This window comes from Halteromyces radiatus, assembly GCF_025201355.1.
Source record: "Halteromyces radiatus strain CBS 162.75 chromosome Unknown BX664scaffold_4, whole genome shotgun sequence".
Lineage (NCBI taxonomy): Eukaryota > Fungi > Mucoromycota > Mucoromycetes > Mucorales > Cunninghamellaceae > Halteromyces > Halteromyces radiatus.
This window is the reverse complement of record NW_026251690.1, coordinates 3,376,812-3,403,387: the sequence shown is the minus strand read 5'-3', so window position 1 is coordinate 3,403,387 and position 26,576 is coordinate 3,376,812. Positions and strand designations below refer to the sequence as shown.

Genomic DNA, 26,576 nt, shown 5'->3' with positions numbered 1-26,576 from the left:
AAACGGATAGCGCGTCAGTTTTATTAAATTTTTCAAATTACGATTAATGATAGAAATGTCTAAATAATAATTAAATATCTATCTATAGCAAAACTAAACTACAACTTCACGCTTGATGATTGATCCTTTAGCTTTACCATTGTAGAGAGTAGGGTAATAAGTAGCTCGGGGACATTTGGACTTGATACATTGATTGACGGTGGCAGCAACATTACCTCCAGTAATCCAGGCACCTTGAAGGAAACCATAATAATTCTTAGACATGGCTTCACCAGCAAAGAAGACACGATTATGAAGTGGAGCTTTCATATTTTCATGATGTTGATCCAATTCACCAATGGGCCAATTAGAATATGAACCTCGGAAGAGAGGGTTGGAATGCCAGCGGGGGAAGATCATACCAGTAGGTTCAGGGATATCCTTACCATACATTGTTCGAAGTACAGTCATAAGTTCATCTTTAACTTGATCATCAGTCATACTTTCAACGCGATAGGAGTTATCTTGAGTTACAGTCACCATGAAGATATTATCTTTTGTTCCTTGAGGGAAGAAACCTTTTGCATTCAAGTTTTGCCAAACAGAGTAAAGACCACGACTATCAGGATTGCCATACAAAGTGAATTGAGTATCATCCCAAAATTGGGTAGGGAAATTCATAAAGATCTTGGTATAAGTAGCAAGATGAAAACCATAGATTCCTTCCATTTTCCAATCAGGTAATTCAGGTTTCCATTCGACATCACGATGTTGAAGAACACCAACTCTATACACAAAAAAGAAAAAAAAATAAGTTTTTAAATTTTTTTTTTTTGTTGTTGTGCTTACGAGAAGGTAGAGATAGCATAATCAGCAACAATAGTATCCTTATCAGTATGAATAGTGACTTTATCCTTGCTATATTCAATTGTTTTGACCTTGGTATTGAGATGTAAGCGCTTGTCATTCTTCTTGAATACGCGTTTAGCTTCTTCCAAAAAGATGTAACGGAAACCACTAAAAAAAAAAATTGATATATTAGAATTCGTCCAATTCTTTTTTTTTTTTTTTTTTTTTTTTTTTTTTTTTTAGATTCTTACCGTGGATCAATATTCATAAGGTCACCATCCGAATCAGGGCCAAAATCAGTTTGATAACTTGATAAACCATTCAAAGTAGAGAAAAGTGAGCTGCTTACTTCTGGAGTTTCTCCCATTTCCCAATCATAACCAAAGTATTCAATAGCTTCTTCCATAGGTGTCTTTGCGAACCATCCAGCCAAACTCATACCGGTACGACCAGAAAAATCAACTTGATTGTCCTTTAAACGACGAACTACAACATTTCAATATAGTAAGAAAGAATGAAGAGGTTTAGCTATCTAACATTTTTTTTTTTCAGATATATTCCATATAATGTTTTTCTATGTGCTCACTTACTAGCCATGTCTTCCAATTTAGAATAACGATCACTAAATCTATTGTTGCAATAAAATCAAGTATGAGTGAAAAAGGCAATAATGACGCTTTTTTTTTTTTTTTTTTTTTTTTGAAAACCTACTCATTGTTCTTGGCTGTGGCATTCACCTTTTTACCATTTTCATCAATAAAAGTCAAATCTCCATAATCAGTAACGGCAGTCTTGAGATCATATTTTTGACGAAGTAGATTGATTGGATTTGTACCAAGACCTTGGACCCAATTACAACCTAATTCAATAGTGGTGTTACCAAGCTTGACATTTTGAGCGCGACCTTAATAAAACAATAAGAAAAAAAATCAATCATCCATCATTTATTTTATTTTATTTATTTATTTATTTTATTTCTTCACTAGTTATTTTATTTTATTTATTTATTTTATTTCTTCACTAGTTACCTCCTAGGACATCTCTGGCTTCTACCATCACAAAATCATCCATGCCATTCAAGGTTAAATTAAGTGCAGCACTTATACCAGATACGCCACCTATTTTGAAAAGAATGAAATATTAATATAGTAAATCATTATTGTCACCTTTTAAATAACTTACCACCAAGAATGGCCACTTTTGTATGAATAACTTCAGCATCAACCAATTGACTTGCTGCTAGGATACCAAGAGAAATGGCTGAAAATGAAAACACCTTCATATTATTATATTAAATTAATAATAATAAAAAAAAAAAAAGGAAGAGAGAAAGAGAAAAGGAAATTTGAGGATCATTTTTATTCTGAAAACCTGCAGGTTACACAGCGGTCATTGAAAAGGAACCATAAACATTATAACTAGAGCGGTAATGTGGGGCGGTGCTGGTAAGGGACATTGGGAATAGAGGGATTTTTTTTTTCTTTTTTCTACGGAAAATGAAACCGTCAATGGTAAAGTTAAATTTCCATTTTGAAGCAGGTTGCGGTTAGAAGCAGTGGAACTGGAAAATATATTATAAAAGGTAAATCCACCTGCCTACTTTGCATATTTATTATTATGATCTTTTGAAGATACGCCATTGATGTAGATCTTTTTCTTTTTTCTTTTTTCAAAAGTTTTGTTATAAGCCCTTGAAAAGAATGAAACCAAGTAGAAATTCATTCATTTCTACATAGAAGATATAAAATATTTCTGTTTTTTTTCGCACGACCCTGAACAATAAAGGAACTCTGTTAATCATCATCCGTTATCAGTCTTTTTTTTTACCAGGGATACATTAATATGATAGGTACAAATGTAACAATGCAACTCCGCATTAGTTGTCTTTGTTTCATTCCCAATGCTCCATTTTGGTATATATTTTTGATTGCAGCGCTGAAAACTAAAAGTTTATATTGTATCATGGGAATGATAAGCGGGTTCATCCTCTAGGTTTTGAATATCCGAAGTATTACACTATTTTTTTCATTTTTCATCGATCAATGGTATTCATATATTTTATAAGTTTTGAAGAAGTTTATTCACATGGATAAAAGTAAAATAATAAAGCTGTATTGAAGTACAAACTACATAAAAAACTAAATAAATAAATACAAGATGCACGATGAAAATAAAAAAAATAATAATAAAATAAACAGAATAATAAGGGTGTTCATCCTATAAATTCCCACCAGAAGGATGATTAGGTTGTATTGAATTATCATCATCATCATCATCACTTCCGTTCCATTCAATCCAATCATCAGTGAGTCCAGCTTCTTCCATTGCAATTTGATTTTCTTCTTCATATGAGGATTCACCACCTATGTTTGCACTACCACCTAAGAACGCAACAGATTCTTCGTTTTCACGCTGTACTTCTTCCACCGCACGCTTGGCAACCAAATATACGTAGATCATTACACCTGTAGCAAGCACAGAGCCAATCACTACAGCAATTTCCCTAACCGTTTCTGCTTGTTTTTCACTTTCTGGCATGTCGTCATCTTCCCCTAGAACATGTTTGGCAAATGACGTAAGGTTGGCGCCCACATACACATGTAATGCAATCTTGATCAAAGATAATGCTGTACCCAAAGCAAAATGAGATAATGGGATATCTGTTGAGGCAAATAATACGTTCTAATAACAAAAATAAAAAAAAAATTAGAAATTCACCTTTGTCATCCGTACCTCTAACAAAGATTACCCTTTCTTTTTTTTTTTTTTTATTCTTATTGTCTTACCAGTAAATTGAATGGATAAGGTGATAATCTAATCAATACAAATAACTAAACATTTATGCAAGTTAAATAGAAAGTGAGTGAGAAAAAAAATATATATATATAATTGATAATACTTTTGTTTCTAATATTTATTTACCTTGAAACCCTTTTTCTCTACAGCCTTCACCACTGCTTCCAGATTTGGATATTTGGCCATGGTATATTGCACTCGTTTTTTTAACCAACGTCTTGACAGCATAAAACAAACAATGGCACCAAATAAAGCACTGAAATAGGATATAGGGAATCCCTTGGCAAAACCAAATGTGAATCCAGATAGAGTTTGGAAAGTACCGTAGCCAATCATAGGAGGGAATGCACTTAGGAAGATAAGGAATGAAATCAAAAGGTATCCACTAATGATCATTCATAATGAACAAAAGAAAGAAAAAAAACAATGTTAAAGCCAAGACTTTTGTACAAAGAATATACTATCTTTTTTTTTTTTTTTTTTTTTTTTTTTTTTTTTTTTTTTTTTTTTTACTACCTTGGTCCCATGTCTCTAACTGAATTGCTGAGAGTTTCTAATGCATTCATAAGTTCACTTCGCCAATGATACATAATTGCTCCCATAATAAAAGAGAATCCAAAAAATAAAAGTACCCAACGCCATCGAATTGCATATTCCATAATTTGTCGTCTATCTAGTTGTCGTATATGTCGATAAAGTTGACGTGCTTCTTTAAAGATCCTATTCTTCCAGGATAATGAAGAAGAGTCTGTGGTATCATAAGCAGGAGTAGCAGGTTGCCACCATCGTTGTTGCTCCTGTTGTTCCTGTTGTTGTTGTTGTCCTTGTTCTTGTTGAGGTTGTGTTGTATGTAATAAACGTGCATGAACATCTGGAGCATTTTGTTCGTCGTCCTCTAATTCTGTACTTGATTTCCCTTGTTCAATATCACTGTCTAATAGAGAGATAGATCAAATGAATATTTCATGTTTTTTTTTTTTATCCTTTTCAATGTCTTACCAGTTCTTTCGTAATCTGAAGCAGCCAGTCGAGATGCTCCATTGAGTGATATTTTACCTTGCTGATCCTTCAATGAGCCTAGCCTATTATCGAAAGCAATCATGAAAAAAAAAAATAAAGAACATAAAAACTTTCATTTAATATACCCGTTTTAAATTTATTTCTTATTAGCTGTCATCTTTATTACCTTATATCCATACTTGAAAAAGTGACTTGAAGGAAAAAGAAAGGAGGAAGAACAAGAGATTAGAAAAAACTTAGCTAAGTGTCTATTTTTAAACACCGGTACCGAGGATCAGCAAAAACTTGTAAATTTAGGGACACTAATTCGTGGAGGTTTTCAAAGTCGCATTCATCCCCTTTGGTTGATTCATCTAGACACTTTTTTTTTTTTTTTTGGTAACTTCACCAATTCTCTTTTGAGTTTTTCATTAAGAATTCGAACCATTGTCTTTACGCTGTAACATCATGTGGAGTGGATATGTACTTCTTTACACTTTCACAGTTCGCTCAAAAGTCATCATCATCGCACCAAATATATAAAGTACATAAATGAAGACATTCTCTTCCATTTGGATTAATAATACTTTATACTTTACCTTCCAATTTATAGAATAAAAATTAAAAAATGAAAATAAAAATACTCATCTCTTATCCAATAACGATCATCATCCAATAAAACTATGTCATTAGATTCCTCTCGAAAAAAAAAAGATAGTCTAACATCATCTAACAACATTTTATCGCTTATATCTCCATTTAGTTTGTAATCAGTGTCAAAAAATTTCATCTATTTTTCAAAAAAAAAAAAAAAATCGCATGATAACTGATTTTTTTTACAATCGAAATTTGACTGAGGAATTCCAACTTCTGGCTGCAAAATCAAAAAAAAAAAAAGGTTCATTCCATTTTTCATCCTGCATAATGGGAACAAATTTCACTTTTCTCTTTCTCACTCAGTCATCATCATCATCACACCAAATTTCACCATAACATAAAAGAAATCATTTTCTTTCATTTTACCTTATGCCATTTATAGATGATCGTTACATTTATAGAGTAAATTAAAAAATAGGCATCAATATCGATGCCTTTTTCGTATAAAAGAGTGCAGTAAGACAAAGGACCCTTACAATCTAAAAGTTTGGACATATTTTTTTTTAGTTCAAATCATTGATATTTATAGAGTAATACGATGATCAACAACTCAAAAATAGATATGATTGATCTATTTTCAGTGTGAAAGAAATTGGAAGGAATTAATCATCACGGAGTTCAAACAATGTATTTTGGGTAGTTCGAACAAAAAAAAAAAAAAAAAAAAAAAAGACAGAAAGAAAGAAAAGAGAAAATATTTAGTTATCATCATTAAAAAATGAAAATAATAGATTCATATTTCGTTAGGTAAGACCACAATCTGTATTGTACACTTTATAGTTGAACTTAAGAACCTAATATGGCGGAATTCAAAAGCATCGTCATGATTACCGATATGGTTTTTTTGTTATTTTTTTTTTTAAATATAGATATAAAAGGAAGAAAATGACAATGATTAAGAACAAAGAAAAAGAAAAGAAAAAAAAAGTAAAAAAAAAGAAGCATTGATGTTATATATATATAATGATCCTATATATAAATATATATATCAAATACATATGAATGGTTTTTTTTTTGTTGGAAGAAGCACGTTCATTCAAAAGTCAGATCCAATATATTGATGTTACACAGTGATACATATACTTTTTGAAAATGAAAGAATTTCTTTTCCCTTTTTCTCCTTTTTCTTTTTTTTTTTTTTCCTCTTTATTTTAAAAAAACGAATAGTAATAGGTAAAGAATAAATTAAAATATGATGAAAACTAACTTATGATCTAATATTCATCATGTTAAGTTTTTTTTTTTTCTAATAGTAGTATTAGTAGTAGTAGTAGTAGAAAATAAATGATCAATTTGTCATCTTTTTTCCATACTCTTTTTATATCATCATCTTCAAATCAACATGATGATTGGATGAAAAGAGGTAAATATATTTTAAATCATCATTCAAACAAAAATTAAACTAAACTATACTATTTATTTATTTAGCTGTTGATCCATCATCCAACCCCAATGGAGGATTTGCCAATAATCCTACACAAAAGACTTCTTTTCCTGCAGGTACGGCAAAACAAACACCAACCTCTCCTGCCAGTAGTGCTTCTTCTTCAGCGTCATCAGCTTCATCAGCATCATCCAGTAGCAACAATCTTTCTTCTTCATCCTTTTCTTTAACATCATCAGCTACTTCAGCAAGTTTGCCACCCATTCCAACAGACAACTCTTCTTCTTCTGCCTCAAGTGTTACACCAACCATCAGTCCTAGTTCATCATCTGCTGCCGATAGTAATTCAGGAATATCTGGTGGTGCTATTGGTGCCATTGTTGCTGTGATCATTATTGTCATTGGTGGTATTGCTGCTTTCTTCATCATGCGCCGTCGTCGTCAAAAAAGAATCACTGCTCGTGCTGGTGCTGGTGCCATGCGTGATCCTTATAATGAAGGTTTTAGTACATTTCCTCCACCACCTGCTCCCATGGCTTTTACTTCCAACTACAATTCATCATCTAGCTATAACGATTCTACTGCTGCTGGATCAGCACATCAACAACAACAACAACAACAACAATCATCAGTTCAACAACCGCCTTCATCTTATCATTATCAAACTCCATCCACCTATCCTATTACTGCACCCAATATGATTAGTACACCACCTATGTCTTCTTCAAATGCACCTGCAACAATGGCCAATGTTCCATCAACTATCGATAATACCATTGCTCCTATTGCTACTGCTACTGCTACTGCTGCTGCTGCTACTACTGCTGTTGCTGCCGGTATTGCTACATCTGGTAACACTGATCAACAACAACAACAACAACCTGGTGATATTTGGCAACAACCACCTATTGGTACCTTTACAGTGTTAACTACTTACACACCTACTTTAAGTGATGAAATAGATGTACAACCCAATGATCAAGTTCAAATCTTTGAAGAATATGATGATGGATGGTGCCTTGGTATCAATCTGACAAGAGGACAAACCAGAGGTGTCTTCCCCAAGCATTGTGTGACCCCTGAACAAGAACAAGCCAATCCATCATCCCATTCCTTAGCTGTCTCTGATCAACCTACTCTCACCGCTGGTAAACGTATTAGTTCATTATACATGGAAAATCCTCCTACCATAGCTTCATAAACATATCCACTATTTTGTATTTATAAACAGAAACTTAGTAGAAACAAATCAATAAACTTCCTTTACTTCTCTTATTTTATTTTGATAATGATGGATGATCACTACATAAAAAAAAAAAAAAAAAGAAGTCCATCATCCAAGCTATGATGCCTTGACGGACTTTTATTAAACTATCCTCCTCTTCATAACAGTAAATAAAAAAGAAAAAGAATCCAACCAATGGTAAACCCTATGCTGGAAATAAAAAAAAAAAAATGTTGTGTAGTTTCCTTCAGACCTTCTTTTCTTTCTTTCTTTCTTTTCTTTCTTTCTTTCTTTTTTTTTTTTTTTTTTTTTTTTTTTTGTTTTTTGTTTTCGTTCTATACCATTTCCACACACACTCTTTCAGATATCCCTGTCACTTGTTTTCTCTCTCTCTTTATACAATTACATGGTTTATCGTATATGGATGTAATGACCTTTATCGGTACTCTTCGGACACGTCCCTTAGGAATCTCATAAAAAAGTAAAAACAAACTATAAAATACTGAATTGAATATCATTCTAATATACTTTTTACATTCTTTTTTTTTTCTTCTTTCTTTCTTAGCGAGGACGTTCCCTCTTAGGATTCCTAGTGAAAAGACAATGAATACAATGCGTCTTCCTTTTTTTTATTTTGTTTTCAGTACTGATATGTATATGTCCCCTCTTTGTCTTTTATCCAGATGAATACTCCCTTTTTATTTACTGTATGTGAACAGAACTCGATGAATATTCAATAGGATCAAGTGGAAGGATTATGCAACAGCTCCCCCCTTTTTTTTTTTTTTATTGGACACGTTTATGCACCAGGATCAACGGAGTGGATACACAAAATACAGTTTGATAGGATGCAACAACGTGATAATGACAATTGGATAGTACTTTTATAGGTTTGCTTGGTTTATCTTTCATCTGCCTTATGTTATGATTATTATTTTTTTTTCTTTATCAATATTCGTGTTAGTTTAGTTATTATTATTATTTTTTTTTAATAAAGACATTATTTTTCTCTCATACTTAGTATTAGAATTACTGCCATTACATTTATTATCAGTTTTATCAATACTATAATCATCATGGAAAATGATAGGGATTACTATTTGAATCGTTATCATCAAAATACATAATCATGCTTCTTGGCGTTCTGTACATGTACCACCATCATTTATACCTTGATATATATATATATATATCTTTGGAAATAATGTTACAGATGTAACTTACTGATTCAATGAAATCTTTTTTTTTTTTTTTTTTTTGTAGACATTTAGGAATGTCTATAGAAAAATATTCTATGATTTTTAAACAAAAAGTGTTTTATTTGTGATACCAATCTTTAAGAAAAAAAAAAGTTATGCAATGATTGTTAGTGCAACATGTACATCTAGATTCTCAGAAGTATGAGGGGGGAACACGGAGAATTCAATGATGAATTGCGCTTTTAGCATGTTCGACTTGAGTTTTAGCTACTTTATAGGCATCATATCCAAGTTTGGCTTTACCAAAATCACCGAGTAATCCTTGAACACCAGAAGCCTTAGGAGAAGGAGATGGAAGAGCAGAAGGTAAAACACTTTGAAGATTATCTGAAGGTGACCATGGAAGTGTTGTATCCATAGCATTTACTAGCATTAGAAAGTAGACAATAAGAAAAACAATGATATAATTCATTAGGTTAATGATGATTATATAAAATATTCATAGTTCTTTATATACATTTCTTTTTTTTTTTTTTTATGAATGATCAGTTGGATGAAAATAAAAAGATCAGTAATCTAAGTCTTAAAAGGAGAGCGTCACTCAGAATCCCATGATTATCGCTAGTTTTTTTTTTTTTTTTTTCCCGCTCCAAAAATGAAAACTCTTTACTCCTTTTCCTGCTTCTCTTTTTTTTTTTTTTCTCTCTTTTATTTTTATCACTATTATTCTATTATTATTATTGCTATTTTTGATATATCCATAAAGAAATAAGAATGGCAGCTGTTCACTCTTCTAATGGAACTATCCCTTTTATAGACGAACCTCAAGAACAATTCATTCACTTGTTGAAAGAAATTACTAATTTACAATGGGTGCGCGAATCTTTACCAGTTCAATCAAAATACTATGATGGTCTCAAACAAAGACATGAACGAGAAGTTCATATGCAAAGTTTATTACAAAAACAAATGTAAGGGTAATAGTCTATAGGTTTATGGATATTGATACTCATTTTTCTTTTTAATAGATTAGAATACCGCAAGAAGCAGGATGCTTCTTCTACTCTCATGATGTTAAGGCGAAACTCCACTTCTTCCAATAATGACACAAAGAACGAACCTTCCTATACTGATTTGGTTGAACGATTACGACGTTGTGAAGTAAAACTGGAAGACATTAAAAAACAAATGAATTCTGCAGAAACTATGGTAAGGAAAAAAAAAAAACGATGAGAAACTTTGAGTTGTATGGTTATGTTTAATATTATGCAACATGGTTTATCTTTTTATATTAATATTATATATAATATTTTTCCATGACTATTATTGATAGCTTCAAGACTTGTATGCAAATAAGAATACTCTGGATACCCACTGCTCAAGCTTACATACCTTATATGACCAGGTAAACTATTTGTTCTTGTATTGCCTTATCTTTGAAAATCTGACTTGTAATATTCCTATAGATTGTCCCTGCATCACCGAATGATCCATCTCATATTATTGAACAACATCTTAAAAACGAAGTACTACAGTTGGCTTACGACATTCCAAGAGTATGATGAAACTATATACCATTATTTTATTATCATGATTTTTACTGAATATTTTATTTTAATAATTGTAGATTGAAAACGATATCAAGTCATATTCAAAAGCCCAGAAGAAACTCTACGAATCAAGGGAATTAATGGAAAAGGCCATGATGACTTTACCTGGAGCATCTACTTTTCTGGATAGGCAAGCATTAGCTGGTCATGGTGCTTCAGGTCATCACTCTTTATTTGTCAAGTCATCTGTTTTATCTACCATGGTGGATATTACTGTTCCATCTTTGAAAGGTATATATATATAATATCAAATCAAGATTAATATATTTGCAAATCTAGGAAAAAAGGTAAAACTCTGTATTCATTTTGATAATATCTATTTTTTTTTTTTACCATAGATGCAGAAAAACTAGCTTCAGAAGCTTATGAATTGGAACTTCAAGCATCCAACTTGTGTAAAGATGTCCCTTTGATTCCGAGCTCAACCTTTAGTAGAGGTAAGATATCTAGAAAAAAAAATCAATTTAGTAGATATGGAAGGAAAAAAAAAAAGTACTCAGCTTTCTTTGATTTTTTTTTTTTATTAGATGACAATGTGGTTAATGTATTGACAGCTTATCGCGGTTACAGATTGAAAATAGAAACTATTTTACGCACTCAACTCAACCCACGATTGAACAAACTACAAGGCCAACTTGCTATGACCAAATATCATCATGAACAAAAATCGATTGAATGGATTGATCAACAAATTATCGTGTTAGAGGATTTACTTCGACAAAATGGATGTTTGGAAAATATCAACTTGGATCGTGAAATATCAATGTTACGAATGGGATCTAATGCAGCAATCATGGCAGCAGCAGCAGAAACAAGTGGACGGGTCACAGTGGATGATGCATTAGAAGTGACGCCATCGAATGTAGCCAATGTGGAAAGAAATGGAGTTTTACCGGAATATTCTGCAAATGCTCGTGGAAATGGTATGGTACATCCTTCTTTACCGCCCTTATCATCTTCATCTACTACTTCTTCTATGAACAACTTTACCAGCATAACCTCTAGTACTTCCAATATGTTATTGTCACCTTCGTCACCTACCAGTGTCTCACCAACAATACTCAATGATACCTCTATACCATCACCAAGATCTTCTTTAGATGATTCACCACCAACTTCAAGTGAACCTGCAGCCCCTCATTTGCCAGCTTATTCTCAACAAATATTGGAACAACAACAACAACAAGAACATCATGATCATCAACATGAATATAGTGGTTCGGAAGCACCGCCTGCCTATTTTAGATAGTTAGATACACAATGCAAGATAGATAGTTTAGTATTATGATCAAATAGGAATTCTTGTTATGATTATTCTTTTTTATTATTTATGATTGTTCTTATTTGTGTTTTTTTTATGACTATTATTATTACGCAAATTGGAATAAAAAAAAAAAGATTGCATTCATTACGTATTTTACACTGTTTGAAAGGATTGCTATTGAAGAACATCCAGTCTACCATGTACCAAAGAACACGCATTATCCAACATCACATATCCCCATCTATCATTCCATCATCCTATATATATATCAACTTTCCATCATGTCAATCATCACATAGTCTTCCATCATCATTCGCTTCTAACATGCGGTATTTGAAAAAAAAGAAAGCAAAAGTTGGGTGACTTTTGGATGTCACTCGAGTTTTTGGGAGTAGCGGGGGGTGAACCAATTTATTTTTTCCAACCTTCTTGGTGCCACGCGTACCTTTCTTTCTTTTTTTTTTTTTTTTTTCCCTTTGTCGTCTTTTTCTTTTCTCTTTTTCTTTTTTCTTTTCTCTATTTCAACCTATATATAATGTCTCAAAATTTATCAGCACTTCGTGATCAACTTAAAGCAGAATTACACTCATCTTCTCCTAATCTTCAAAAATGTAACCAACTTTTAGTTCAGTCAAAGGTAAAAAGCTTTTTTTTAATATCATTATGATGTATCAAAATATCAATACATATGTTTGTATTCTGATTTCTGTTATTATTATTTTATCTTAGATTGCCATGATTCAACTTGGTGCGTATACACCTACAGCACAACAAATGGACCCCAATGCTTTGGTAGTAGCAAGTATGTTTAAGATAGTAATGATTTATGAAATAATACGTATTGATTAATTTTGTTCTATATTTTTTTTATAGGGGATATTCTTGAAATGGGTGCTTATCATAGTGTTCGTGTAAAGGACATTGCCTCTTTTGAACGATATATTGCTCAACTTCATCCTTATTATCATGATCTTGCGTAAGTTATCTACTTTGGATTATATATATATATATTGATGTTTTTATATTTATCATATAATATATAGATCGGCACTTCCTCCTTCACCTCAAATGTATCCTTTGATTGGACTCAATTTACTTCGTCTTTTATCACAGAATCGCCTATCAGACTTTCATACATCATTGGAAACCATCGATTCTGAACAACTACAATCAAATCAATATATCAAACAAGCTGTAGATTTAGGTAGGGGATGAATATGAAAAGATTTGAAAAAAAAATGGATGGATTGATTTTTTTTTTTTTTGATTCTAGAGCAATTCTTAATGGAAGGTAGTTACAATAAAGTCTGGAGTACAAGAAGCACGGTTCAAGGGGAAGAATTCATGTTCTTTTATGATATCTTGATCAATACCATTCGGTAAGTGATACATATATATATATATATATATATATATATATAAAGAGTGGGGGGTCAGTTGGGATATCATTTTTTAATTTCTTTTCCACTATTTAGAAACGAAATTGCTAGCTGTAGTGAAAAGGCTTACGATTCTCTTCCTTTACAAGATGCTGGAACTTTACTGTTTTTGAAAAACACTCAAGAATTATTGGATTTTGCAAATGAACGTGGATGGAAGGTCAATCCTGCAGAACACATGGTTCAATTCGTAGCTGATGACAAGGATGCTGTAGAAATCCCTCAAGAACAAATCATTACTCGTACCCTGGCATATGCAAGAGAATTAGAACGTATTGTGTAGATAGTGTTATTGATTATTGAATAAAAATTAGTTTTATATACGTAACTTCAAATAAAGAAACGTACTTAGTATTATGGATATCAAAAAAAAAAAAAGTTCGGTGACCTAACAGATACTCATCTTGCCATTATTTTATATTTGTATGCTTTATTTTATTTTTGATATTACTTTATCAGATTTTATAGTTGAATTTATTTATTATTTAACTTTATTTGTATTTTGAAAAGTTAGAAAGAATATTCATTTGAATGATATAAACGTGTTTCTTCGTATTTGGAGCAAACGTTGTCAAAGAAACTAGAAAAACGTTAGCGGGGTTACAATAAATCATAACGATTGGTTACTTATCGAAATTGCAGGAAGAAAACAGAGTGGCTTTTCCCTATTTTTTTTTTTTTTCATTTTCCCAATTTTTTTTCTTCACTTGTCACTCCTGTCCTTTTTTTTTTTTTTTTTTTTTGTTTCTTTTTTAACCCTTCGTTCGTTTATAGTCATTGTTGTTTATCATGTCTCGGTCTCAAAAACAAAAACGATTAGCAAGAGAGAATAGACCATTTCAACATCATAACCGGAACAAGGGTAACTTCAAGTCTCAAATCAACCATAAAAACCGACATCACAACAACAACCAATCACTTCATAATGGCAACAAAGTACATCATCGATTTAATCATCAAAAGCATGGCCAACAACAACAACAATCTATCAAGTTATTACCGTTACCCAAAGGCCCTCTTTTTGACCGGTCGAAACTGATACCACGTTGGAAACAAGGACGTACTATTGGTCCAGGTTTTGTGAATGGTCAAAACACTTGCTTTTTGAACTCGGTATTGGAATGCTTGACATATACTCCACCTTTGGCTCAATATTTCTTATACCAAGGACATCGTAAGCATTGTAAGTTAAAAAGAATAACAAAAAAAGGGTTAATTTTTTAAGGAAAGATGAAAGAAATTATAACTGATGATACATATTTTATAGGTACATCGAAAAGATTTTGTTCTATGTGTGCTATGGATGACCATATTCATCGATGTTTGAAGGAACCAAAAAGTTTAACTAAAGGTGCAACCATTCTTCCAAGAGCTTTTACAAGTAACTTACGAGGTAAAAAACCTTCAAAACAAGAAAAAAAATGAACATAATTCAACATTAGAGGTGTATTTGAATCTGTGTTGAACCCCATGATCATGATTTATTTTTATTTTATTTTTAGCCTTCTCTCAAACACTACGACTTGGTCGTCAAGAAGATGCACATGAATTTATGATGTTCTTATTGGATTCTATGCATAAATGTACTGTTCAAAGTTATGGGTAAGTAACATAGTGATTAAAGAGAGAAAAAAAAAAGACATAAGCTGATCTTGTATATTTATATAGAAAATTGGATGCAAAAATGGAACGATCTGCCTTTATATATCAAATCTTTGGTGGTCAACTTCAATCACAATTACGATGTTATAGTTGCAATGCAAAGTCGAATACTTTTGATAACTTTTTGGATCTAAGTGTGGATTTACAACAAGCGGACTCAGTTCAACGTGCATTGGAAAACTTTATTAAAGTCGACATGATTGGTGGAAATGACCCAGATACCAAATATAGATGTGATTCGTAAGTAAAATGTTAATGAAATTAAAAGAATGAATGCTTATCTCTTTCTTTTTTTTTTTTTTTTGAAAGCTGTAAACAAAAAGTGAATGCTGGGAAACAAATGACTATACATCAATTACCATCTATGCTTTGTGTCCATTTGAAACGATTTACTTTTGATATGATGCGTGGCTACATGAGGAAAGTGACCAAGGATATCAAATATACTGAACGTTTGGATATGTCTCCTTATGTTAGTAAAGAGATCAAGTGTTCTACTGCTATGTATCATCTATATGCTGTCTTGGTTCATTTGGGTTATGGATGTGATTCTGGTCATTATTTTGCTTATGTCAAGGCTCCTGATGGAAAATGGTTTCGCATGGATGATGAAGAGGTAAAATGAAAGAAGAATAAAATAACTATCGATACTTATTTTTTTTTTATTAGGTCACTCCTGTTTCTTTGAAAGAAGTGTTATCTCAACAAGCTTATATGCTTTTCTATTCATCAGACAAATCATCGATACCCAATATGAATGTGGAAACCAAATCAAAGGAAAAGGATACTCATGGAATAAAACGAACAGCAAACGACATGGAAAACAACAACAATGAAACAGTGACTGTATCGAAGAATCAAACATTACCACCAACAATCTTACCTGTAACAAAGATACAGAAAATCAAGGATGAGAAGAAAGAAACGTCAAAGGAAAAGGTCAAGATGGAAGAACCCATGGCATCGGCACCAGAAGATCCTCCTACACGTACCAGCTTGATAGAAGAAATGGTAAATGGATCAAATACTTGGTTAATTCAATCATCAAATAAGCCATTTCGTTCTCTCCGTGGTAACATGTCTCCTCCAACATTTGCGGCAGCCGTCAGTGACCCTAGTTCGTGGAATGTTGAAGATCAAAAGACAATTCGACCGAAGAAACCCGTGGGCAAGAAATGGATTCGTCGTATGAAAGGCTGGCATGTGGATATTTCCTCTCAATCATTATCACCATCATTATAGATTTTAGTGTTGACTTTCTCTTTTTTTTTATTTTGTATACTATAATAATAATATAGACATTTTTCTTTTTTATTTTTATTTTATGTTGTCTCAATTCAATTTGAAAATATATATGGTTGTATAAATTTGGAATCCCGTCTTTTTTTTTTTTTTATTATGATTATTCCAGGTTTGTATCGCCTTTGTATTCTTCCTGCAGTTTTACTTTTTTTTTTTTTTTTTGGTTTCCACTTGATGAATAAAGATATTTTATCCCCTCAAGTACTTTTTTGGCTGGAACAAGAAGAACTTAAAAAGTATTCATCTTATTGTTTTTTTTTAATTCAAAGACTAATAAAGTTTTATTTTTTTTCTGTTTGTCTTAATATAGTGACGACAATTTCTTTATACCAGCAGATACACCTCCCAATTCACTCAAGATCTACAAACATCGTCGACGTATGTGTAAAGAACGTCATCAACGAGTCCTTGCACGTTTAATACAGAAACAAGCCGACGAACTTATTCAACTACACAGTCGATGTAGGCAATCAGTAGATCCTTCCTTATTACCAGCAGATCGACCGATGATGGATCATCATAGACTCATCACTGGTAAGCAATATGTTCGACAAAACAAACAATTATTCATGCAAGCTATGGAATTTGTAATGCAAACGGAAGAGATAACAACAGAAGACACCACTTCTAAGCAAGATACATTAGAAGAATATACCCAGGATAAATCAAGTTATCAACAAGCTATCCAGGTAAATAATATAAACATACATGGGTGGGAAAATGGATCCAATTGACTAGTTTTTATATAGTGATTTTTTTTTTTTTGTATTAATGAATTATTTTATATTTGATAGAAACCTCTGGATGGAGCTTTGTATAGAATGCGATTGAAACACTTACTTCAAAGAAATGCTCTTCTTTTACAAACACATGACTCTATGCAAAAGTTAATTTCTGAAAGGGATTTGATTTTGGAAGATCAACAACAACAAAAGGAACAAGAACGTCAGGAACAACAACAAGAATCATCCTGTTCAACCAACCAACAAACACTCATTCATACAACCAATTCGAAAAGGGATCCTCGGAAACGTGTTGGTAACACAACTTTAGCATTTTCGGATTTTCATCATCGACCAACATCCTCCATATCCCAACCATATACTCGACCCACACAACATTGATAGATATCATTTTTTTTTTTTTAAGGAGGGAATTTTTTTTTTTTTTTTGAATTGATAGAGTACTATAGTGATTTTTTTTTTTTTTTTTTTTGGTTGATGAAATTCTTTTTTGTATAGCACATATTCATTATTATCAAAATTGTATCTAATAAAAATCATCTTCAAACTTTTTCTTTCGAAATATGTATTTTTAGATCCAAAGTGGCTCCAGAAAGAAAAAAAAAAATTGACTCCGTTGTCAAGCTTTTTTTTTTTTTTTTTTTTTTGGAAATAAAACCGCCTGATTTTTTTTTCTTTTTTCTTTACATTACATTCTGTTTTCTCTCCCACTTTTTTTCTTCCGTTTTTTATTATGCTGTCATGACGTTTTCACTTACATTTATCATATACCTTGTTTTCATTTCAATCTCTTCCTATTACTGTCAAGAACAAGGATTTATTGACCAGTTTGATCAACTTGCCAAAGAGATTCAATATCCTCTTGATGGTGTAAATCGTACTTATTATGTGGCTATTGATGAAGTAATATGGGATTATGCACCAAGTGGCAAAGATCATGTACATAACACTTCCTTAGAAGAATCACCTGCTCATTTGTACATGTTTCAAAGTAAAGTTATATATTTGGATTCATCCTTCCCACTGAACTTTTTTTTTTTTTTGACAGCACCTACCAGTATAGGAACACAATATTACAAGGCACAATATAGAGAATATACCGATGATAGTTATTCTGAATTGAAACAAGTCAAACCTTGGCATGGAGGTATGGGTCCTATATTCCGAGCTGAAGTTGGTGATACTTTAGTGATTCATGTTTGGAACCGGGCTCAATACAATTTTACAATGCATCCTCACGTAAAGAGAACAAAATTCATTGATAAAATAGATTGATATTGATGACTTTACTTCTTTACAGGGTGTCTTTTATGAATTTGAAATGGAAGGAGCGGTTTACAAAGGTACAACAAATGATTCATTTATTCATCCTGGTGGTCGTCATACGTATATCTGGCAAGTACATCCTCGTGCTGGCCCTGGACCGAACGATGGTCATTCCTTAGTATGGGGTTACCATTCACACATGACAGAATACGATATTTTTGCTGGACTGTATGGAGCCATCATCATTTATCGACACGGTCATTGGACTCCTGATTTATCCGACAACGAAGTGGTAACAACTGTGTTTGGAAGTGATGAAAACCTTTCACCTTACATGAAAAAGACAATGGATCAACGTATTGATAGATTAGATCAACAATCGATTGACAAGATGACAGGGGATCCCACTCCGTTTTATTTATCAAATGTGAAACAGATGATCAATGGCTTGATGCTGGATCGATCTATGGTATTTCGACGTGGACAAACAGTGACATGGCATCTATTGGCTTGGGGTTCTTTCTTGGATATTCAGGATTTACGTTGGGAAAATGGCCAGGTTGAATTGTACGGAAAATCCATCACTCATCTACGTCTGTTACCAGCCTCCTTTCGAACCGTGCTTTTTACTCCTCATGATCAAGGTATTTGGAATTTTGGTTATCTCAATGGTGAACAAGGTGTTCATGGTATGATCATGCAATATCAAGTAGAATGATTCCCCATCCATACATATATATATATATATCCTTTCCTCCATCCTTTTATCTTATAGTTGTCGTATAGAATCATCATCACTACCATTACCCTTGGAATTTTTGACACACAACCTCCAAATATATATTAATAAACTAGAAAATAGAATATGATCAAAAACATATGTTTTATTATTATTATTACATTACAAAAAAAAATATATACAAAACTAATCTAATCCTTCCAAAGCCAGAGCCTCCAACGTTTTGCTGATGGGTTCCATATATCTTGAAGTAGAATTATCATCGTACATGATACCAAGATCATCGACCATCAAACCATCCGAATTGTCATTGTCATAGTAACCTGAGTATACTTGATCCAACCCATCCATCATCACACCTTCAATATCCACATCGACGTCCACCAAGTATTGGTCATTGCTGGATTTGTTGCGTCTTTGTTGTCGTCTACCAACCAGATCATCGTTGTTCTCCCGACTTTCATCCTTGTCGTTTGTCATGGTTACCTTGGGAGATCGTTTTGAAGTATCCTCTGATAAAATACAAGGGGAGCCTACTTTGCTTGTTCCTGTCCCACTACCTGGCGCCGAGTTATTGTGTGATCCAATAGCAACAAGACTAAGACTACTAGTACTGCTGTTATTACTACTATGACTGGATTTGTTCATCAAATGGGTCGAATTATTATTCTCGTTATTGGTATTGTTGTTAATGCTGCTATTACTGGTATTATTGCTGTTGGCTGCACTGGAAGTATAAATAGAATTAGCACGATGATGACTTCTTGAACTACCTGAACTGGGTGAATCGAACAAATTATCCAACAAATCTAAAGATAGAGGGGTTAAAATCAATTCTATTTTTTTTTTTTTTTTTTTTTGAATAGTTACCATTTTTCCTTTTCTTGTAAAAATCTTCCTTTTCCTTTTCTTTTCTTTTTTCCTTTTGTTTAAGTTCCCTTTCTTCATCTGTCATCATTTCCGGATTTAAAAACTTGAGTCGTAGACTTGAATGTCTTCTAAAGTTGACCTTGCCACCCCATAACCATGATCGAATTGATACTGGAATAGTGACTTCAAAGTTCTTGAAATGTTCCACAAATTCGGATTCTTCAGAGCTAATCACACTGGTATGTAAATTCCTATATATATATATATATATATATGAGCGACCAATTAATAACATTTCTTTTTTTTTTTTTTTTACCTTGAGAATTCCAATAGTGCACTTGACAAACTCCACATTTGTAATTTTCGTAGACAAGCGATAACCAAACCAGTAACGTCGGCACCATCTAAGCAATGGATATATAACGGATGATTTTCTGGGTCAATAATGATCTAAAAAAAAAAAAAAAAAAAAAAAGATGAGTTTATATTCTTATTCTGGAAAGTCATTCATGACTTGCCTGTAATGCCAAGATGGTCTTGTTGTAACTGAGAGGAATGTTATCTTCTTTCATTCGATCCACTGTTAAACGTAACATATGAATGTTTTCGTCTTTACAGAATGCTTGTAGTTCTGGAGTTGGCATGTCTGGAATTAACGAGAGTATAGTTTTGAGTTGTAATCTAAATTGTATTATCGAAAAAAAAGAAGAGTGATCAATATATAATAATAATGTATAATATTTAATGAATCTATTACCTTCTTAAAAACCGATAGTTCCGTGGTTTAGGATAAGCACCTCGAAATAGATCTTCTTCTACCATGGCATAGCGAAAAGGTGGTATAAGCTTTGGTAATTGAGAAGCCATTGTCGTATAATATTGAAAAAAAAAAGGAAAAGAAAGAAATAAAAAAAAAAAAGAATATTTTACCATATAAAAATAACCGGAGCATCAAAAAACAATAATTTGAAGCATCATACTACAAATCAAAAAAAAAAAAAAACTTTTATTTCCCAATATAATAATCATTCAATTTAGATCAAAAAAAAATAACTATATATCTTCATAATCATCTAGATTTACATTAGCATAAGCTTCAGTCCATTGTTTTGCTGTCCTTTTAAAATCTATGTAATCAGATTTGTAATGAGAAGCCACTTGTGCATCCTAAGATATGAAAAAGATGAGTAAAGATAAAAAAAAAAAAAGGATGATCAAAAGAAATATATATTACCTGAGGATCATCTGGTACAGGACTTGCCAATAAGGACTGTAAAGAAAGCAAAGCTGTACGTAAAGATAAAGCTGGACTCCATGCATCTTTCAATATGTCCTATAAAATACATATTTATATATATATTAGTCAAAGAGAAAGGGAATAATATATATATATATATATTTTTTACCAGACAAATGGCACCCTTCGAAATCAATGCATATAAATAAATATATATTTATCATTAGAAAAATAATAATAATAACATAAAATCATATCATATTATAATATTACCGTTTGTGAACTAACATTGGGATGATATACTTTAGTGAGGAATCGCATTTTTGGTGGTTTGAAGGGAAAATCGCTCTATCAATATATAAAGATCAATGTTTGTTTCCTTTGATCTTTCAATAATATGATTCTATCTAATATATACTTTACCAGTAATTTAATATCAACTAAGAAAATACCACCTTCATACGGTGAATCTCTAGGACCTTCAATCGTAGCATAAAACTGATCTATATAATGTTAAAAATAAGGTGAGTAATAGAATCAAAAAAAACACGTCTTTTTTTATTTACCTAAATCTTGTGTAAATTTGATTTCTATGTGAGCTTCAGGATCTTCTTTAATATCATTGATTTCCTTTAATATTCTTTTTGGATGATCCATAATATTATTGAAGGAGAGTGGGGACTAAAAGAAAAGGAAAGGGAAAGGAAAGGAAGGAAATATATATAAGTAAAGAGAAAAAAAGAAATCCGGAGTTCCAATTCCTTGGACGCAAGAACATTTTTAAAGATTTCTTCTTTCGTTTCTTTCTTTTTTTTTTTCAACTTCTATATTTTATACCAATGGGGTCAAGGAGCAAGATGTATCACCTTGAACCTGAAATTAAAGAACTTCTCACTATCAACAACTTTAAGGTAATATCATGTTTATAATGAGACATAAACTCATCTTATATTATCATATAATAGGAAGACTTCTCGACCAATGACTTTATAGAAGCAATATCATCCACGCTTATGGAAAGAATGAAAAAAGATAGTGGAAAAGGTAATAAAGAAATCAAGCAACCAATTCTCCTTTTATAAAATAGCAATAATAATAATATTATTATTATTATTATTATTTTGTCTGTCATAGTTGTACTGGATCCAAAACCTTTTGTCCGCACTTTTGAACAAGTATTGGAAGAACTTCAGCAATTACGGATACGTGTACAGCATCAATGTGATGAACTCGAATTGGGAACCCAAAAAGCTGAACAACAGTACAAGCAAAATATTGTCAATATGCAGGATGCTTTCAAGGTAGAACATATTTTTTAGGAAACGGAAAACAGCATAATACTTGGTTTATTTATTATATATTATTTATTTATTTAGGATGTTTATCAATCTTATGATAGTTTGGAAACTAGAATTGGTGATGTTGGCAAAACAGCAGTAAGGATTGGTGAACAATTGGAAACATTGGACAAACAACGCTCAAGAGCAACTGAAAGTAGGGATGTGATTGAATATTATATGGAATTTCAAGATGCTGGATATTCAGAACGATTGGATATTTTGTATTATGAAAGTGGAGATGAAGGACAATTCAAAGTAAAGATCATATGAAAAAAAAAGAATAAAGAATATTAATGATCTTTCTATTTTTCTAACAGGCAGCCTCTCTTGCTCGAAGATTAAATTCTGCAGCTAAAGAAGTAAAAAATGATACCAAGGTAAAAAAAAAAAAAAAAAAAAAAAAAAAAAAAAAAATCTCACAATGCTTTATCATTATTTTTATTTTTATAAGACTCATTCTTTTCCTCTCTATATTTATATGATTTAGGCACGTGTTGGAATTGAAAAGTTTTGTGAACGTTTTGAAAAGGAAATGTTGGAAGAATTTGACAAGGCTTATAGGGAAGGTGATCCTCGTGTTATGGCGGTAAGACCATATTGAACAAACAAACAAAAAAGAAAAAAGGATACTAAAGTTTTTATTTGATTTTATATGTTCTAGCACTGTGCAAGAGTACTTTTTGAATTCAATGGTGGTTCTTCTTGTGTTCAAACATATGTGAATCAACATGAATTTTTTATCTCTAATATGCAAACAAGTGATCTCAGTGAACGAGTATCTTCAGAAGAGTAAGTGATGGTATACTTAATGACTCCATATTAACAAACACACACATATATAAATTTATAGTGATGCTGCTTTATCCAATCCATTTATACCTCCGCCTGAAGTTGATACAAGTTTGATCAACCTTTACGATGAAATTCGAACTACAGTACAACGAGAAGTTGCAATCATATCTGCTGTTTTTCCTCAACCGGCTCTTGTTATTCAAGTCTTTTTACAACGTATCTTTGCTCAATCGGTATGAAAATGACAATGATAATCTTTAAACTGATCATCTTTTTTTTTTTTTTTGAATCTAGATACAAGATCAAGTAGAAACATTGTTATCGCGGGCACAAAATATATCCAATCTGGCTTACCTTCGTACTTTGGCATCAATTCATGCTGCAACAAAACAACTAGTGGATAGTCTCAAGGTTTACTGTGAAAAAGCACGGGTACAATCAACCACCAATGATGATACTGGACTTGTCTCGGTGGCATCTTCAGAAGAAACTCTGGATCGATGTATGGATGATCTTTTTGTACCATATACCGAGGGCAACCGTTATTTATATAAGGAAAAGGCGTGTTTGAATGAATTATTTGGTGGCATGATCACAGAGTTTTTGAATTTTATGGTAAGCAGGAACAATACAAGTAAAAAAAAAAAAAAAATGATATGAGACCGATTGAACTTTTTTTTTCTATGTAGCAACAGTACAAGAAAACATCAGCTCGAAATCAATCAGTCTTGACACGAACACTAAATCAGATTTCTGCCAGTACAACATCCACGATATTATCACCTTCCTCATTTACTGAATCAGAACATCCATCTCCTATTAGTGCGACATCCGCTCATGGTCTTGATTTTCCAAATACTACAACATCCGCTCAACAAATGCAATCCAATTTAATCAAAGTCGATGACAGTGGATTTTATCTTATTTCTCCTGAAGCCATCCTCCGCATTATTCAAATCCATTCTGAAGCCATCTTACGATGTGTAGAATTGATGAATGCTCAGGAATTGTAAGAAAAATAATGAAACAAAGATCATGATGACTTTATATATTGATTTTTTTTTTTTTTTGATAATTAGATCAATGTCTGTGAAGCAATTGTATGATATTTTATTGGATTTTGTTGGATCAAAATACTTGGATATTGTCTTGGATGAGTAAGTTTTCTTTTCTTTTTTGATAAGTAAAATCATTAACAGCTGATGTTTTTTTTTTTTCTTTTTATTACTATTTTCATTTAGAATCTACGATGAATTAGGTGGCAAAACGGAACCTGATCTTGTATGCTTCCCAGTGATATCAGCATCCACAAATATCAGTCAATTATTACAGCGTCATTTCCAAACTGCAGTGGTAAGCAGATAGAATCATTGTATCATAATGATATTCATTATTCTCATTTTTTTTTTATTATAGGTACCACTTGTTATTGGAACACCGTCGGTTCATCGTGATAGTCTTGTCAACAAAAATAAATTTTTATCTACATTGGAAACCAAAGTTAACTCTGTTGTGACCCGAAGTATTGAAGGTAAAGATTAAATTTGATGGAGAATAAGGTAGATTTAACTGATACTTATATATGATATTCTAGCTATTACTTACTGGTTGAATGAAACCTTGGCAAAACAAAAGAAAAATGACTTTAGACCAAAGGACGAAGAAGTGGTGATGATGAGCAACGGTACTATGGTAAGAAGAAGAACAATAATAATAATAATAAAAAAAAGGAATCAAATATATTGAACTTAATTGATACTTTTTTTTGGATAGCCATGTGTTTATAGCGTAGAATTCCTGACCAAGATCTACCGAGCAGCAATTAAAACGTTACAAGGCAAAAATCTGGAATCTTATCTTTTAAACGTGGGTAGTGAATTTCATTCGTAAGTTTATTAAAAAAAAAAAAAGATAAGGAAAGGAGAAGAAAGAAATTCACAAGTTGTTGTTTTTTTTTTATATATAATAATAATATAGGTTATTGGTGGAACACTTCAAAAAGTATTATGTTACTCCTACTGGAGGACTTTTGGTGACCAAGTAAGGAAAAAAAAAAAGATCAGAAAATATGATATCATATTAATATTTTGGTTGTTTATAGGGATATTGCCAAATATCAAGAAGTGATTATGATGTTCAAGATACCTACATTGAATGATCGATTTGAAATGTTACGACAACTTGGAAATATTTTTGTGGTCAAACCAGAAATCTTACGATCTATATTATCTGAAGGATATCTCGCTCGATTGGAACCTAATGTTTTATATCCTTACTTGGAGAAACGTGCTGATTTCAAGACAGCCAGGTTGGATCGTATTTTAGGTATATCGGTGGATGAAAATGGATCGACGGGATCAACTAGTCATACCAATCAACGGGAACAAAGGACAAATCAACGAAGATCACTGTTTGTGAATGATAACAGAGTACTTAGAGAAATGATGAATACTTATTCTAACAAAAATGACTTTTTATCTTCTTTCCATTTGACTTGATATTTAGTATAGTTTAGTGAAATAAAAATTATATATATAGTTTAGTCTAGTTTAGTTTAGTTTAGTTTAGTTTTCTCCTTTTTTTTTTTGATATATAGATTATAATAATAATAATAATAAAAAAAAAAACTAGACTAGACCATGATTGGGAAATGAGTGTTCTTGAAGAGCGGTTTGTCAAATTATTTGTAGACCGAAAGAAAGGCCAAGAAAATATTGAACTTTAAATGTGGAGTACAAAGAGAAAATGATGATCTAAAAACTAAATTATCATTAAATGAATCCCTGGTAAAGATAAAAAAACAGACTAGTTATAATAATATATAAGTTTTGTGTATATCTATATATGTTTTTTCTTTATTATAAAAAAAACTAATATTATCAATATGAGAATATATATATATCTTTTATCAATGATGATTTTTTAAAAGAGGAAGTTTAAACATAAAAAGGGGAAAAAAAAAAAAAAGGATCGCCCCCTTTCTCCTTTCATTTTTGACTTACCTTATTTGGAAACGGAGTTCAATATCTGTATTCCCAGTTTTCCATTATGAAACAAAATAATTGGCTAGTAAATTGATCTTTTTCTCTTTCTTTCCCTCCTTTTCTCTCTCTCTCTTATTACTCCATAACTTTTTCTACCCAATCCCTTCCATTCCTTTTTTTTTTTTTTTATTATTCTTATGGGTGTTGTCACAAACTCAACTAATAAAAATATACTATCGA

At 31.9% G+C, this 26,576-nt stretch overlaps 11 protein-coding genes across 11 annotated transcripts; 6 read left to right on the top strand and 5 right to left on the bottom strand.

The window, feature by feature from the left end:
* Positions 1–52: 52 nt before the first annotated feature.
* Positions 53–2,135, bottom strand: BX664DRAFT_281367 (uncharacterized protein). Its single transcript, XM_051541518.1, has 7 exons — positions 2,011–2,135; positions 1,857–1,946; positions 1,540–1,732; positions 1,419–1,456; positions 1,080–1,314; positions 829–996; positions 53–766 (listed from the first exon to the last, which is right to left on the bottom strand). Exons 1-7 carry the CDS (start codon positions 2,108–2,110, stop codon positions 94–96), a joined length of 1,497 nt encoding a protein of 498 aa, XP_051400833.1. The 5' UTR covers positions 2,111–2,135; the 3' UTR covers positions 53–93.
* A 747-nt stretch (positions 2,136–2,882) lies between these two features.
* Positions 2,883–4,078, bottom strand: BX664DRAFT_334393 (snare associated Golgi protein-domain-containing protein). Its single transcript, XM_051545706.1, has 3 exons — positions 3,751–4,078; positions 3,615–3,659; positions 2,883–3,510 (listed from the first exon to the last, which is right to left on the bottom strand). The coding sequence occupies exons 1-3, from the start codon at positions 4,018–4,020 to the stop codon at positions 3,046–3,048; spliced, it is 780 nt and encodes a 259-aa protein (XP_051400832.1). The 5' UTR covers positions 4,021–4,078; the 3' UTR covers positions 2,883–3,045.
* A 2,555-nt stretch (positions 4,079–6,633) lies between these two features.
* BX664DRAFT_350326 (uncharacterized protein) lies at positions 6,634–7,865 on the top strand (the record flags this gene model as incomplete). Its single annotated transcript, XM_051547624.1, has 2 exons — positions 6,634–6,643; positions 6,709–7,865. The coding sequence occupies 2 exons, from the start codon at positions 6,634–6,636 to the stop codon at positions 7,863–7,865; spliced, it is 1,167 nt and encodes a 388-aa protein (XP_051400831.1).
* Positions 7,866–9,203: 1,338 nt separating this feature from the next.
* BX664DRAFT_334388 (uncharacterized protein) lies at positions 9,204–9,613 on the bottom strand. Its single transcript, XM_051545705.1, has one exon. The coding sequence runs from the start codon at positions 9,558–9,560 to the stop codon at positions 9,312–9,314; it is 249 nt and encodes an 82-aa protein (XP_051400830.1). The 5' UTR covers positions 9,561–9,613; the 3' UTR covers positions 9,204–9,311.
* A 162-nt stretch (positions 9,614–9,775) lies between these two features.
* On the top strand, positions 9,776–11,978 carry BX664DRAFT_146293 (uncharacterized protein). The gene is made up of 7 exons (XM_051539876.1): positions 9,776–10,059; positions 10,122–10,297; positions 10,422–10,493; positions 10,555–10,644; positions 10,716–10,929; positions 11,037–11,135; positions 11,226–11,978. Exons 2-7 carry the CDS (start codon positions 10,157–10,159, stop codon positions 11,945–11,947), a joined length of 1,338 nt encoding a protein of 445 aa, XP_051400829.1. The 5' UTR covers positions 9,776–10,059; positions 10,122–10,156; the 3' UTR covers positions 11,948–11,978.
* Positions 11,979–12,424: 446 nt separating this feature from the next.
* Positions 12,425–13,762, top strand: BX664DRAFT_334382 (COP9 signalosome). The gene is made up of 6 exons (XM_051545704.1): positions 12,425–12,599; positions 12,692–12,764; positions 12,836–12,938; positions 13,006–13,166; positions 13,236–13,341; positions 13,438–13,762. The coding sequence occupies exons 1-6, from the start codon at positions 12,498–12,500 to the stop codon at positions 13,682–13,684; spliced, it is 792 nt and encodes a 263-aa protein (XP_051400828.1). The 5' UTR covers positions 12,425–12,497; the 3' UTR covers positions 13,685–13,762.
* Positions 13,763–14,140: 378 nt separating this feature from the next.
* Positions 14,141–16,458, top strand: BX664DRAFT_334380 (uncharacterized protein). The gene is made up of 6 exons (XM_051545703.1): positions 14,141–14,584; positions 14,669–14,794; positions 14,904–15,003; positions 15,070–15,303; positions 15,373–15,679; positions 15,733–16,458. The coding sequence occupies exons 1-6, from the start codon at positions 14,191–14,193 to the stop codon at positions 16,303–16,305; spliced, it is 1,734 nt and encodes a 577-aa protein (XP_051400827.1). The 5' UTR covers positions 14,141–14,190; the 3' UTR covers positions 16,306–16,458.
* Positions 16,459–16,527: 69 nt separating this feature from the next.
* Positions 16,528–19,248, top strand: BX664DRAFT_359463 (Cupredoxin). Its single transcript, XM_051548089.1, has 6 exons — positions 16,528–16,601; positions 16,676–17,054; positions 17,160–17,403; positions 17,917–18,099; positions 18,157–18,347; positions 18,409–19,248. The coding sequence occupies exons 1-6, from the start codon at positions 16,540–16,542 to the stop codon at positions 19,090–19,092; spliced, it is 1,743 nt and encodes a 580-aa protein (XP_051400826.1). The 5' UTR covers positions 16,528–16,539; the 3' UTR covers positions 19,093–19,248.
* Positions 19,249–19,280: 32 nt separating this feature from the next.
* On the bottom strand, positions 19,281–20,908 carry BX664DRAFT_386379 (tyrosine phosphatase family-domain-containing protein). The gene is made up of 5 exons (XM_051549322.1): positions 20,741–20,908; positions 20,502–20,664; positions 20,300–20,433; positions 19,984–20,234; positions 19,281–19,922 (listed from the first exon to the last, which is right to left on the bottom strand). Exons 1-5 carry the CDS (start codon positions 20,848–20,850, stop codon positions 19,300–19,302), a joined length of 1,281 nt encoding a protein of 426 aa, XP_051400825.1. The 5' UTR covers positions 20,851–20,908; the 3' UTR covers positions 19,281–19,299.
* Positions 20,909–20,946: 38 nt separating this feature from the next.
* On the bottom strand, positions 20,947–22,048 carry BX664DRAFT_386378 (uncharacterized protein). The gene is made up of 6 exons (XM_051549321.1): positions 21,787–22,048; positions 21,644–21,723; positions 21,494–21,568; positions 21,390–21,404; positions 21,218–21,316; positions 20,947–21,150 (listed from the first exon to the last, which is right to left on the bottom strand). The coding sequence occupies exons 1-6, from the start codon at positions 21,875–21,877 to the stop codon at positions 21,037–21,039; spliced, it is 474 nt and encodes a 157-aa protein (XP_051400824.1). The 5' UTR covers positions 21,878–22,048; the 3' UTR covers positions 20,947–21,036.
* Positions 22,049–25,946, top strand: BX664DRAFT_359460 (exocyst complex component Sec10-like protein). The gene is made up of 17 exons (XM_051548088.1): positions 22,049–22,131; positions 22,186–22,264; positions 22,355–22,521; positions 22,597–22,815; positions 22,878–22,937; positions 23,048–23,146; positions 23,222–23,349; positions 23,411–23,585; positions 23,647–23,967; positions 24,042–24,361; positions 24,432–24,509; positions 24,594–24,705; positions 24,769–24,883; positions 24,947–25,044; positions 25,126–25,238; positions 25,330–25,392; positions 25,454–25,946. The coding sequence occupies exons 1-17, from the start codon at positions 22,060–22,062 to the stop codon at positions 25,848–25,850; spliced, it is 2,616 nt and encodes an 871-aa protein (XP_051400823.1). The 5' UTR covers positions 22,049–22,059; the 3' UTR covers positions 25,851–25,946.
* The last annotated feature ends 630 nt before the right edge of the window (positions 25,947–26,576 follow it).